Genomic DNA, 13,594 nt, shown 5'->3' on the forward strand with positions numbered 1-13,594 from the left:
TTGGACTGGCTGGCTCCCAACTCTTGGGAGTGTACTGTGTTTCACTACTGGTTTTTACTTCGCTAACAAAAATCTTGTTTATATCACGCAAAAAAAAAAGAGAGAGATGAAAATAGTGCCTGTGTCTGTTATGTTTCGCTACCTCTGAATCTCAGGATTGTAATTTCTTTCCTTCTTGGTCATTGGACTGTTGCCACCTTCAAGGCGAGACCCTGTAGGAGAGTCTAGGTGAGGAGACAGAGGGTCTGGGTGGAGACACCACCACGATCTCACACTGGACATGGCTGGACAGAGCAATAATGCCTCTGTGCGCTGTTAGCTGCCTTTAAGTGAGGACGCCCCGTGTTGCTGTAAGAACACTAGTAAAGGGCATCTGATGCAGCCCTGACTGAAGACAGAAGTGCACGAAGCAAAGTGAACTGTCTCCAAAGAGAAGTATGGCCTTTGTCCCAGTTCCAAGGAAGTGACCTGTAAATCTCCAAAGTGACAGGTATGTCTTTGTTGTTTGTGGTGAGCCCCTAGGAACATACACAATACTTTATGCCAACAGATACCTCATTATGGGCCCCCAGATAGTTTATGCTAAAGAGATGACTTCAGGTCAGGGTAAGCTCTGGCCACACAGAAAGATCAACCATGTAATTAGAGAGCTGAAGTGGGGAGAGTATAGCTCAGTGGTAGAGCGTGTGCTTAGCACGCATGAGGTCCTGGGTTCAATCCCCAGTACCTCCAGTAAAAGTAAGTAAATAAATCTACACCCCAAAACAAAAACAAAATAAACAGTTAAAACATTTTAAAAAAAAAAAAAAGGAAGTTGAGGCTTTGAATGACGAGTTTTTGGCTGGACCTCTGGAACGGGGAGGAGGACTAGAGGCAGAGTCCGTGTATAATGACCCAACCACTCATGCTTCCTTAATGAAGGCATAATAAAAATCTGGATACCGAAGCTCTGGTGAGTTTCCTGGGGTGGCAACACTCCGGGCACATACTGCCACACATCGACTCCTGGAGGTAACAAGTTGCTGAAGACACGGAACCTTCGTGTTTGGAACATCTCCGGCCCCTCTTCTAATTTGTATCCTTTGTCTGTAACAAACATGATTTGTGAGTAACAGGTTTTAGGGAGTTTTTGAGTTTTCCTAGCAAATCATCAAACCTGAGGGTAGACTGGGAAGCCCCATGACTTGTAGCTGCGGCAGAGGCCCTGGGCAGATGTGGTGATCTTGGAGTCCTGTGTGCTTCACCCTGAGTTTGGCTAACTATGTGCAGTAGGAGGCTGGGGAGTCCTCCTGGCACCAGAGGAGCTGCCACAGAGAGAAAACGGGGAGCACACTATGGCTTTAGGAGGCAGAACGTACAGGGGCACAGCAGACCACAAGGATGGCGGTGATGAGAGCCAGGGGCAGGTGGAAGGGAAGGGAAGCTGAATCCCATGGTCTTGACGCGGGTCACCGTGAGGACTCACAGGACGGGGCTCATGGGGCAGCAGTGAGCAGGACTGGACAGCTATTTTGGGTCTGGTATGCCTGAACATACTGGCAAAACACACATGACCTAGATGGAGAAAGATAATACTTTCCTTGCGGCATTAAAGAGGAGCTGTATCAGTGAAGAATTTAACGTGGGGAGAAGTGAAATCAGAGAAAGGTAGTCAAGTCGTGGAAACGTTCAGTTTCAACCTGAGGGAGCACTGCAGGTGACTGGAGCTACCACCGCTAAGCACCGTGGGGAGCATGAGCCTAAGACCCCCAGCACAAGGAAACAACTTCCCCTTCTGTCTCTCCTCCCTCATGTTGTGCTGTATCTGCATGGGAGACGGACGGTAGCTGAACCCGCAATGGGATCACTTCAGTACGTGTGAGTCAAACCACCATGCTGCGGGGAGGGATAAATTAGGAGTTTGGGATTAACATATACAAACTAGATAACCAACAAGGGCCTGCTGCAGAGCACAGGGAGCTACAGTCAGCATCTGGTAATAACCTGTAATGGAAAAGAATCTGAAAAAGATTTGTATGTATAACTGAATCACGTGGCTGTACCCAACATTCTAAGTCAACCACACCTCTATGAAAAACACACACAGAACATCATGCTGTATGCCTTACTTACGCAGTGGTATGTATCAATTGTTTCTCAATATAACACGGGAAAACGGAATTTAATAATATAAAATCGACAATTCTACCCAAACAAATGTATAAATTCAATACAACTCAGGGAAAAGCTGTGTTAAGCAGTTTTATGCTTTAACATATTGTGTGGTGACACCTCCAAGAGCCAGCGGCAGAGAAACCATTACTAGCGTTTCACGGAGCCAACCGAGGTCAGACTACACTCCCCCGCCACCCCCGTGGCTCTCCTTGGACCCACGGCTCAGCCGCAGCCCCGCACACACAGTGTGGCCAAGTGTCCGCCTCCTGCCAGTGGAGCAGGAGGGGAGCTCGTGTTGGTGGGAATCGATGTGACAGCCTCCCTTCCTCTCTCCGTCCTCCTCTGCCAGCAGAGGGACAGCGGGACAGGTCTGGCCCTGATCCTGGTGTGAGTCGGGAAGCCAGCTGCCATACACCAGGCACAGAGATGCTAGAGCCCGTCTGACACGGCCGCCCGCTTCACCTTGACCAAACTCACAAAGACATGAGCCTGTTATCTACCCCAGGGCCACAGGGCTGGTGACTGGTACCCAGGCTTGAAGCCCAAGTAGCTGGAGCTCAAGACACATCTCAGCTCACACACCTCTCTCCTCCAAGAGGACAGGGACCTAGAGGCAAAGGGCTCCACGGCTTCCACACCACGCAGGGGCCACAACAAGACGCTCCCCCAGGGCACCTGGGCCAGCGGCCTCCCCTGGGGCTCCCGCTGGCCCGCACCCAGCTCCTACCTGGACAGGGGCTCTGGGAGCAGTCCTTCCTCCCCATCCACAGCTCCTGCCCATGCTCCAGCTGGCAGATCAACTCAGGCCTGGGAACGGGACACCCTGTAAGTGGAGAAAGGAAGAAGACACTAGGATTGTGTGGAAAGAGGGAAGAACAACTGAGTCTAGTCTGGGACTTCAGGATGTGGACAAGACCTCAGGATGGAGCTGCTCCCACGCACAGAAATCCTGGCTTGCGACCTGGAAGCCGAGAGCAAAAACACCACTGTTGGGACCCAAAGACTTCAGACGGCAGTGCTGGCTGTACAGACAGCGCCTGTTCCCTTGGCCTCCATCACACAAAATTCCAACTCTTCAGTGGTAGCCATGAGACCCAGAGGGTCTGACCCCCTCCTTCTGGAAGGTGTTTCCTAGTTAACCCAAGCAAGTCTTAACGACCTGTGCGTTGAAATCTCCTGGGATGTCTGGTTCATGTTCAAGGGAAACCAAACCTCTGCAGGTGAGGCCTGGATAGCAATACATTTAAAAAACGCCCCAGAGGATTCTGGCATCAAGGGAGGACTGGAAACCCTGGTCTCCAGTAACCTGCAGGGGACCACACCAGCCCTCCGGAAGAGAAAGCTCTACTCCAGGCCGGCTGAATGAGGGCATCTGCTGGTGCTGCAGTTCTGGGACGCCTGTCAGGTAACCCGTCCAAGGCCCTAGACCCCGACGAAGCGAAGGAGCAGACAATGGGACCGGCACCCACCAACCTGGGAGCCAGACCCACCTCTGAGCTTCTTACTGGTGAGGTAATAAATTTCCTCCAGGGTGCAGACTGAGCTGGCCTGCCACATGCAGCTAAACACTGATGCAAGGGAAAGACAAAAGGACCGATAGGGAAGTCACTGGCCGAGGCACCAGGACCTGAAGATGGCTCCTCTGGCGGAATCTGAACCCCAGCCCAGGACTCATCAGTTGTCTCCAGACAAATGTTCACTCCTGTCTGAGACGTGCCCAGACAGGGATCAGTGACAGGGCAGCGGAAAGGGAAGGAGACTTTTCCTTCACCTGTCAGTAGTAACGCTCCCTATGACCTCAGGGCCTTTGCACGTGCTGTTCCTTCTACCTGGAAGGCTGTTCTCTCCCCACCTTGCTCCTTCTAACTCACTCTCTTGGGCCTCAGTTCAAATGTCACTCCCTGAGGAGACCATGCTGAACAGTGGCTGAGTCCAGGTGCTTAACCCAGCTACCACATCACTATCTAATCTTAACGTAAGTGGTACATTAATATTTATGGACGTAACCACATCCCGGGGACTGTGCCAAGGATTTAAATGCTTTACATTGTTTAAAATGGAAATAAACTCATGGAATAATTTAAAGAACTCATATATTTAAAATACTGATTCTTTTCATTCAAAACAAGGAAACTTCATTGATCTAGGACTCTTTTTGATCCCAAGCTGAGTTCTGAAGAGTGCTCTTTCTGCAGTTTAAAGGTGCGACAGTCTGCAAGGGCTGTGATTCCTTGCTGCCACCTTACCTGGGAAGAGACTGACCTCGTTAGTCTGTCTCTCTGTGGTCAACACACCAAGTTCTTGGGCTGCTGACCCCAGGTAAACTAGGGCAACTGGCTACTGCACAAGACTGAGGCTCCCCCGCAGCCAGCTGGGACGCCAGTGTGATCAGCGGAGCCAAGCACGCGGAGGGAAGTCAGTGGTGGGAGCTCAACTGAGATACCCTCCCTCCGCACCCGCGAGAGGACGCTGCCCTTTCAGAGGGCACACCTGGTCAGAGTCCAGGCACTGGTCCCTTGTGCAGGGATCCAGCTGGCACAGGGCACCCTTCTTGCACACACCACTGAATAAAAGAGGCTTAAACTGCTTCAAGGGAAAACCACGCCACTGCTGCTGCCGTACTGCTGTGGCAATCTGCCCCCGCCCCACAGGGGAGAAGAGATTCCATCCTTGGAGACTGGTGCTTCAATAGATAATGGGGGAGAAAAAACAGGGAGTATTGTCCTTGCTCCTCTCTGAGACCCCCGAGGACGTCTCTCAACTTGTCCCAGACTGTACGCCCGGCCGACTGCTCAGGCACTCCCGAGCGCCCCTGCAGCCAGCAGCCCAGAGCCTCCCCTGAAGAACCAACTGCCACAGGCGGGCTGCTGCCACCACTGCTGTCCTGATGTGTAAGCCCCAGCCCCTCCCTAGAAGGGGAGGCTGCCACTCACAGCAGTCGCCAGTTGGGAAGGCTGGGAGCCAATTGGGTAAATACCCAAATACAAGCAAAAAAAATGGTCGGGACAGAGAGGTAACCAAAAAAAGTAGTGGTAATAGTAGTAATAACAGTAGTACTGGTAGTAATAATAAAAACAGGAAGGAAAAGACAAGAGGGAAGGAGGAGGACAGGGAGACTATGCTGTGGACCTGGGCATCCCAGGGAAAGGCTGCAGCCCCTCCACCCCAGGCCCCTCCACCCTTTCCCTTTCGGCAGCAGGAGACAAAACGGAAACAAAAAACCAGGGTTTTAAATGGCTAAAAGCCCAAAAAGGAAAAAAAAAGGGCGGGGGCAGGGTACTTTAAACCTGTACCAAGCAAACGCCAAGTCTAGAAAACATAATACTAGTGCTAGCCTATTTACTGATTTAAAAACAATAACAAAAAATAAACCCCTAGATACAGGGAGAGAGAATAAAAGGTTTAACAAAGAAACATACAATATATAAATAAATTACAATGCTGTCTATAATTTGACCCAATCAGAAATTCAAAATTTGTATACTAAAAATTCATACAATTTATATAGCAAATTATTATATATAGTAGTTATATATGGCATAACAAAATTAATATTTTTTAAATTATATAACCAAAACAAACAGGGCACTGGTTTGTCTGACTACAACACAGGTTCTAAATTTTCTTTAGAATTCGCTACACTGCACCGACAAAACTTCATGAGAATATGTAAATGAATATATGTATGTATATGCATGACTGGGACATTGTGCTGCATACCAGAAACTGACACACTGTGACCGCACTTCAATCAAAAAACAAACAAACAAACAAACTTCATGACTTAATACTGGGCCTCAAATCTCAGCTATATCTGGGGATTACTAAATTGAAACACTGTACCCCCCAGTCTTAAAAATTAACTAACGTTAAGACAGGGGAAAAATAGGTAGGTCTTACTTTACTGTAGCCTTGCCTAAATTCCCCAGTCATAGTACTCACTGCCCTAAAATACCCTATATTGGGCATAGATGCTGACACAACACAGAATTAAAATAAACTTTGGCACTGACAAACTGACTTGATGAAATGGGACCCCGTAGATCTGAGTTAAAATGATACACCCAATCTAAGTTGAAAAAGGGCCTTCAGGGAGTAAACCTTATTACATAAGACCAATTAATAAAGGGGTGACGACCTCCAGTGCTTCTCCATTTGACAGCTCAACTATGCCTGTTTTTAAACGTGAAAAAACACAGGACACCTCATGGTGGGCTCCTGTAATCTTAATGCATCCACTAGGGTCCCTGTTTCAGACTGAACTGTGTCCCCTTAAACTGGGTATGTTAAAACCTAATCCCCAAGGTGATCCTATCTGGAGATGGGGCCTTTAAGGGGGTAGTTAAGGTTAAATGAGACTACGGGGTGAGGCCCTGATCCCACCCCTGATCTGGCAGGACTGGTATCCCAAGAGGAAGAGAAGGCCTCTCCCAGCAGAGGATGGGTCAGGTAAGGACACAGCCAGAAGGCAGCCAGCAAGGATCCTCACCAGAAACTCAGCTGGGACGTCCAGCCCCCAGAACTGCGCGAAAATAAGGCTGTTGTTGAAGCCACACAGTCATGGCAGCCTGAGCGGACTAACACCATCCACATACCCAGTATTATCAGAACTCAGCAGTTACTCTGCACTCACAGACTTAGCTAGTGTGTCCTGCTGGGTGTTTATTTCATCAGCCTGTCAGCCACGGTTTGCCTTTGCTCCGAGGGAAACAGGACCCCTTTCCCAGGCTACCTGTGGGCCGCCCAACAGCTCGCAGACCCCACATCCTCAGCAGACCAGCTCTCAGCAGCACCCACTTCCCTCCAGGAGCACAGGCGACACGGGCGACCACCTCGTCTAAGGAGATTCAACTGCACACTCACAATGGACGGGAAGCCCACCATCTTTAGTCCTCTGGGGACTAGTTTAGGTACACTACTATTTAGTACTATTTGCGCCTGGTGGCCACATACTCCTCATGTTTAAATTTTACTTAATCTCACTGATGCTGAGTCTCACTCATCAGCCACCTTAAATGGGGCTCCCTCCAACAGAGGCTCCAAAATCTGTTCAAAGTACTGTTAAACCACCAGTCCTGTTAGCGCCCTCAGAAATTTTTTCACTAGAGGCTTTGACCTCTTCTCACGCCTCCTGGAGCTTCTGACTCACCTACCGTGGCCACAAGATGCCCAATGGCTTCTTACGTAACCAGCTGTCCCCTCGGCCTGGCGCTACACACTAGGCTCTCCTGACGACGGCGGCTCTTGCTGACCCGAGCCTGTGACCTCACACCCAGCCTCCCATCATGCTGTGGGCCATGGAAACAGCACATCACAAGCTCAGGCGGCTCCTGAGGCCTCCAGACAGGGTGGAACCCAGCCTAGGCCCTGACATACCCACTTGTGGGAGGCGGCTGCTCCTGTCCCCAGTCCCCTGCCAGACGCCACGGTGCCGGAGGTCACCACCGACACCGCCTGCCTACCTGGGGAGCCCCTTGGGATCAAGTGAACAACTGGGGGAGTTCGTGGATTCTGTTACCCAACGGCTGTATGGGAGCTCAGTAGAATGTCGCAGCTTTCCATCCCTCAGCCAGAAAGTCCAATTAAAAATAATGGGTCCTGAGAAACACCACGTGACCTAATTCAGGGGGGAGAGGTGCTGGAGGTTGAGTTCAACCACCGATTGCCAATGATTTCATCAATCATTTCTACGTAATGAGGCTTCCATAAAAAGCCCGAACTAGAGCAGTTCAGAGATTTTCCAGGCTGGTGAATCCACCAAGGTGCTGGGAGGGTGGCAAGCCTGAAGAGGGCCTGGGGCTTGTGGACACTCCCCTTCATACCCTGCCCCGTGCACCTCTTCCACTTGGCTGTTCCTGATTGTTTTCTTTATGATAAAAAGGTAACAGTAAGTAAGGTGCTTCTCTGAGTTCTGCAAGCAAATTACTGAACCTGAGGAGGGGACTGTGGGACTCTCCAGTTCATAGCTGGCTGGTCAGGACAGGTGGTGAGGACCTGTGGTTGGCACCTGAAGTGGATGGGTGGGAGGGGCTGTCTTATGGGACTGAACCCCTAACCTGTGGAGCCTAGGTAGTTAGTATCAGAATTGCCTGGTTGGAAAAATCCACATACTTGCTATCATAAGTGTTGTTAATAAACAAAAATGTTTTTTCTTTTACAAACAAATACCACACAAACACGCACATGTACATGTATAAAACCATACTTTTGGCACACCTGGTAACTCCTGTAAGATACTGTCAGACCCCCACCAAGTTTCAGGTCAATTTTCTTGGCTAACGTTACATAAATGGGAAACTAAGTTGCAGCCTGCCTGCAAGGGCTTCTTACATCCCTACTTACATTCCTCCTTTTCACTCTTACAGTAAAATGCTTTTCTAGAGCTCTTCAGGGCAACTTACACCACACCTCCTAAAACCGTCCACTATCATCAGCCCAAAGTTTCCTTAATGTGATGTAGAATGTCAGAGGATCAATTATTTGATCATTAAAAAATTTTGGTTATCTTACAACGTTTGGACATCTTGAAGGGGCCTCATCCCTCCAAGCTAATTCTTAACATGATTGCTTGTCTTTGAGCTGACCTTCTGCGTGCAAACCAATCCAAAGCCACACCCCGCCCAACGCATTTCACCCTCACACACCAGGCAGCATCCCCCTGCCCTAACTCAAGCAGATTCAGGTTCCGGACAAGTAGGGACACCCTTAATGCCCCAGGGCCTGTTGGAAATATTCAAACTAGCCAATCCTAAACTGTTTCCCCTGCCCCATGTTTCCGTGGAAAACACAACAGAGGCTGTGATTTCCCCACCATCCTGCTCTTCCTCCTGACCAATGCTGGTGTTTCAAGTAGCCCTAGGAGACATGGGGTGTCCCCTCCTCCTGAGAGCTGTAACAGAGCCTTCTTTCAGTGGCATTAATCTCTCTGTCATCTACCAGTAAGTCATCTCTACAAACTGAAATCCCGCGGGCACAGATTAAATAGTGGGGACGCTGTGAGAATTTCAGTGAGTGGAGTGTGAACAGTGCCGAAGAGTCCTGACACAAGGTCAGTGCCCAGGGGACCTGCACTGTGACAGCTTTAACTGCTCCTTTAAAGTGACCCATGGTACAGCACATGCTTTGCATGCATGAGGTCCTGGGTTCAATCCTCAGTACCTCCATTAAAAAAAGGGGAGTGAGGGGGATCCTGCACTGCTCTGGTAAACAGGAAACCCAGTGCCAGTTCCCTTGATGGTGAGTCACCATGAAAAAAGATGCAGAAGTGAAATCAAAACAGTGTTATCAAGTCCTAGAGAGCTCAGCTGCCTGCTGCTCAGTGCAGCTAGCCTGAGGCTACCTCCTCTGTTGAAAAGGGGGAGGGGGTGGAGAATGGAGGAAGAGAAGGTATGTCAAGAATGAGCACTAAATCCAGGCTTTCCATCAAAAACATTCAGGAAGCAAGAAAAAAAATGACAGAGTGGTTACATCAGGGTGTCCGGCTATTGAAGTGTCTCTGCACTCTCTGAAACAGGGTTTCTAGACCTTGCTTTGATTATTTAGGCCAAGATAATTACTTGTTGGGAGGGTGGAGAGGAGCCTGTCCTGTGAATTATAAGGATGTCTAGTTCAATGTCCCCACCAACTAGAAGTTAGTAGCATCCACACCCCATTGTAATAACCAAAACTATCGGAGACGTTGCCAAGTGCCCCCTGGGGACAACATCATCCTTGGATGAGAACCACGGGCTTAGAATGTAAAAAGGGTGACGGGAAAACGCAAGTGTGATGGTGGGGAGGGGCCTCCAAGAGATTTCATGGTCAGAACACAGCTGGCGAGCAGGCGGTGACCGCGCTGAGAAGCCGAAAGGCCCACGAACACTCACCAGGCAGAGAACAGCAAGTGCAGAGGCCCGAGGCAAGTGAGTCAGGCGTGTGCGCGGGAAACAGCGAGAGCCCCGCACGCGCAGCAGAGTGAGCTCAGGGAAAGCAGGGCAGGTGAGTGAGAAGGTCGGCAGGGCCAGGCAGGAAACTTCTCCTTCAAAACCTTTCTTATGAGATACCTGAATATGTCACCCCTTCCCTAACTTGGTTTAATCTCAGCGACACACATTCCAGTTCTCTAAACATGGGCGTGTCTCCCCCATGCCCGGGATTTACAGCCCTCCCCTCCCTCAGACTGACAGGGCTAAGGCGATGGTCCTCAAGCTGCTGTTTCTCAACCCTGGCCTCCTGCCACTGCGGCCGGCTCACCCTCTGTGGAGCGGGCGCCTTGTCCTCTGCAGGGTGCTGAGAGCACCTCTGGACCCCACCACTAGATGTCGGCCCCACCCACACCCCAGGTGTGACCACCAGTCCTGGCTGCAGATGCTGCCAAGTGTCTCCTGGGACACAAAACCCCCAGATGCTGAGAAGCACGACTCTGACTTCTCTCTCTTGTACGAGCAGAGGGTTCTGGCCCTGCACTTTGGGCACAAGAGACAATTGTGAAGGCAGAGGAGAACCAAGAAGCCACACAACCGAGATCCTGGCATTCACAACAATACCTGCCGCACTGAAGGCACAGGCCTCCTGGGGGCCCGCCTGCCTCCCCCTCTTCTTGGAGAACATCCCATCACTCACAGCCCTGCTAACCTGGTGGCGGGGGACACTTGACCCAACCAGTCTCATGCAGTCAGCTCCCTCTCTGGAACGTGAAATAAAAACCTCAGATGGAAGCCAGTCTGTGCTGGGCACTGGGGTGAGAGGCTCAGGGAAGTGTGGACGGAATGGAATGGGTGGCCATTCCTGCCTCAGGGACATCCCTGCAGGGCCCAGCAGCAGAGAAAGAAAGAGAAATCATCTAAATATGCAAAGAAGTAGAAACAAGGCCTCTGGGGGGCAACAGAGAGCAGGGACTGGGGTGGCCATGCCTGTCACAAACTTGCTGAGGCACATAAGCCATTCTGAAGACAGAGACATGAGCAAAGGCAGAGGGAGAAGCCAGGACGAGAGACCCAGAAGCCAGGGCACAATCCTGGTGGCTCCCGGTTCCGGTATCAGTCCCTCATGCGGCCCGACTGGAAATTCTGCCTTTGGGTCCCGCAGAGCACCCCTATTTCCTTGCACCACTTTCTGGGAGCTAGAGGGGAGCTATGTTTCTTGTCCAAAGAGACACAGGGATAGCAGGCAGGAAAGAGATGAATCGTGAAAATGACTGAAGCTGTGGGGAGAGGGAAAGAGAGCTCAGGAGGCCTTCTTGACCAGCCAAGATGGAACCAGAGGGTGCTCCTGATAAGGAGGTGGCAGGTCCTCTGCATGGCAAAGTGGGGAGGACTCACCCAGAGACACCAGAAGCCTGCAGTTTTCCAGCATCACCTCCTGGTACAGGGTCCTCTGGGCGGGGTCCAGCTGCCCCCACTCCTCCTGGGTGAAAGTCACGGCCACGTCCTCGAAGGTCACAGACACCTGTCAAACAGAGGTAGCAGCATTGGCCTTCTGGCTGCTGAATGGGATCAGAGCTTGTTGCTGCATCTCTGGTAATGTGCAGAGAGATCAAGACCCTAATCACTGAGCACCTCCTGAGGGCTAAGCTCTAGGCTGGGCTGAAGGGAAGGTGGACAATGTTTTGGACACGATACAGTAGCATAAGAGAAATCCCCTAGGAGGAAGCCATCGGAAAGTCACACAAGACAATGGAAATGAGGTGTGGGCTGTGAGATGCGGACAGCAGATTCGAGGACGTCACAGGAATGAGTAAATGACAGTAACAGCATCAATAATGGCGACAACAGCAGTACCTGAGCCTCCCTGGTCCCGCTAGCTGCCTGCCCCATGCTCAGGGCTTCACATCCTGGTTAAAGCGCCTAAAAGTCCCCAGTTCTTTAGTCAGTCTCCTGCGGTCTGCATCCAAACTCTTGAAACCCGACTCTTGTCAGCTGTGTTACCTGGGAGACATCACTTCATTTCTCTGAGCCTTGGTTTCTGGATCAATACAATAATAGTTCCCACTTCTCCAGTAACAGTTGTGAGGCTTAGAAATTATTCAACATTCGGTGTGCTTTGGGACTTTCATTAATTCTTCTACAGCCCTTGAGATAAACATCTCGTTACTTCCCAGCCAGTCAGGGGCCTGAGGCTTAAGGAGCTCCACCAGTTCACCCAGTCTTGTATCGTACAAACCAGAGACAAGACTCCACAAAAAAGCTTACTCCAGTACAGCACATACTAGAGTAACCCGACACTCCTCCATCATCAGTGTGTGCTGAGAAACCAGGCTGTGCAGCATTTACACCAATTTTTGGAGTTAAAGCCACTTCGTCATGCCTGAAAGTACTTCTGTAAACACGGACAGATGGGCAGAACCTTCATCACCGACGTCACAGAAGAGGCACCTGAAGGGGTGGAACTATGGGTAATGATGGCAGGGCCTGGGCCAGCACCCACTCCTTGCTGGGATTCCCCTCCGTCTCCCAGACTCCCCAGGAGATTCCACAAGGAACCATTAGCTTCTTCCTTCCTGAGCTGGTACGGCACTTACCCCCATGCCAGGAATACTTCAGGACCAGGGAGCACAAACGGCTAAGGATAACGCTGGCTTTGGCCACGCGAATAACAGCCTTTGGCCACAATGTCCCTGCTGAGGGTGAGTGGAACATCCGGCAAAAGACCACAGGATCTCGCCCTCCCAAGACACGTCTCGGCATCTAGCAGGAACTCTGGCAAGCGCACAGGACCCCGTGCGCCTCCTTAAACAACCGATGTACCGTGCCTTTGTCCGTGCACTTATCTCGGCCAGGAAAGCCCTGTCCGCCCCCCCTGCCCCGTGCCCGAAGATGGTGGGGCAGGGTGCATCCCTGCAGCACACGGTGGGGCTGGGATTTACTGTGATGGGAGTCCCGACACCTGTTAGGACTGAGGACAAATGAAGCGGCAAACCAACTCCACGTGCCAGACCCCACGACCGCCCCGGCTCCCAGCCCCTTCCGGGACCGTCTCCGCCCTCGAGCAGAAGCAATTCCGAGATCACCGTCCCCTCACCTGTGTCCGGTGGATCGGCGCCGCCGCCATGATGGGTCCCTGTGGGTCCGCCAGGCCGGGCGAGGCGAGCACCCGGGCGGCCTGCTGACCCTCCTCTCTGCCCTGGCTTGGCTGGGCGACCTCGGCCGACTGCCGCCCTCCGGGAAAAAGGCGCGCCGGTCCCGGGCGCCGCCCTTGGGAACTGCGGGGGTGAAGGGCGGGTGCTGAGGGCCCGGAGAGGCCGCGGCCCGGCGGGCGACCAGGCCACACGCCCGCTGAGGAAGTCACGGCCAGTTCAAAGGTACGAGCGGCAGCCCCATCCTCCTGCCCTGCTCCGCCCCCGCGAAAGGCCTGAGTAGCGGCGCGGGCCCACCCCTCAGCCCTCAGCCCTCAGCCCCTCAAGACACGCAGCGAACCACAGAGGCAAATGGCGTCCGCTGTGACCAAACCGGAAGTCCCGCCA

General features: G+C 51.7%; 1 protein-coding gene across 3 annotated transcripts in view; it reads right to left on the reverse strand.

Moving 5' to 3' along the window:
- Positions 1-13,579, reverse strand: part of LOC140698323 (uncharacterized) — a 26,828-nt gene extending 13,249 nt beyond the window's left edge. For 2 of the 3 annotated variants that reach the window (XR_012076066.1, XM_072968350.1), the window contains exons 1-4: positions 13,153-13,579; positions 11,454-11,580; positions 2,882-2,977; positions 943-1,086 (exon numbers count right to left, since the gene is read on the reverse strand). Coding sequence is in view for 2 of the 3 variants with exons in the window: in XM_072968350.1 (XP_072824451.1) it covers positions 943-1,086; positions 2,882-2,977; positions 11,454-11,580; positions 13,153-13,182 (397 nt within the window). In the remaining variant the exon portion in view is untranslated. The remainder of the gene's footprint in view (positions 1-942; positions 1,087-2,881; positions 2,978-11,453; positions 11,581-13,152) is intronic. The other variant, XM_072968352.1, reaches the window with a different exon arrangement.
- Between the last annotated feature and the right edge of the window lie 15 nt (positions 13,580-13,594).

Source organism: Vicugna pacos, chromosome 9 (assembly GCF_048564905.1).
Source record: "Vicugna pacos chromosome 9, VicPac4, whole genome shotgun sequence".
NCBI lineage: Eukaryota > Metazoa > Chordata > Mammalia > Artiodactyla > Camelidae > Vicugna > Vicugna pacos.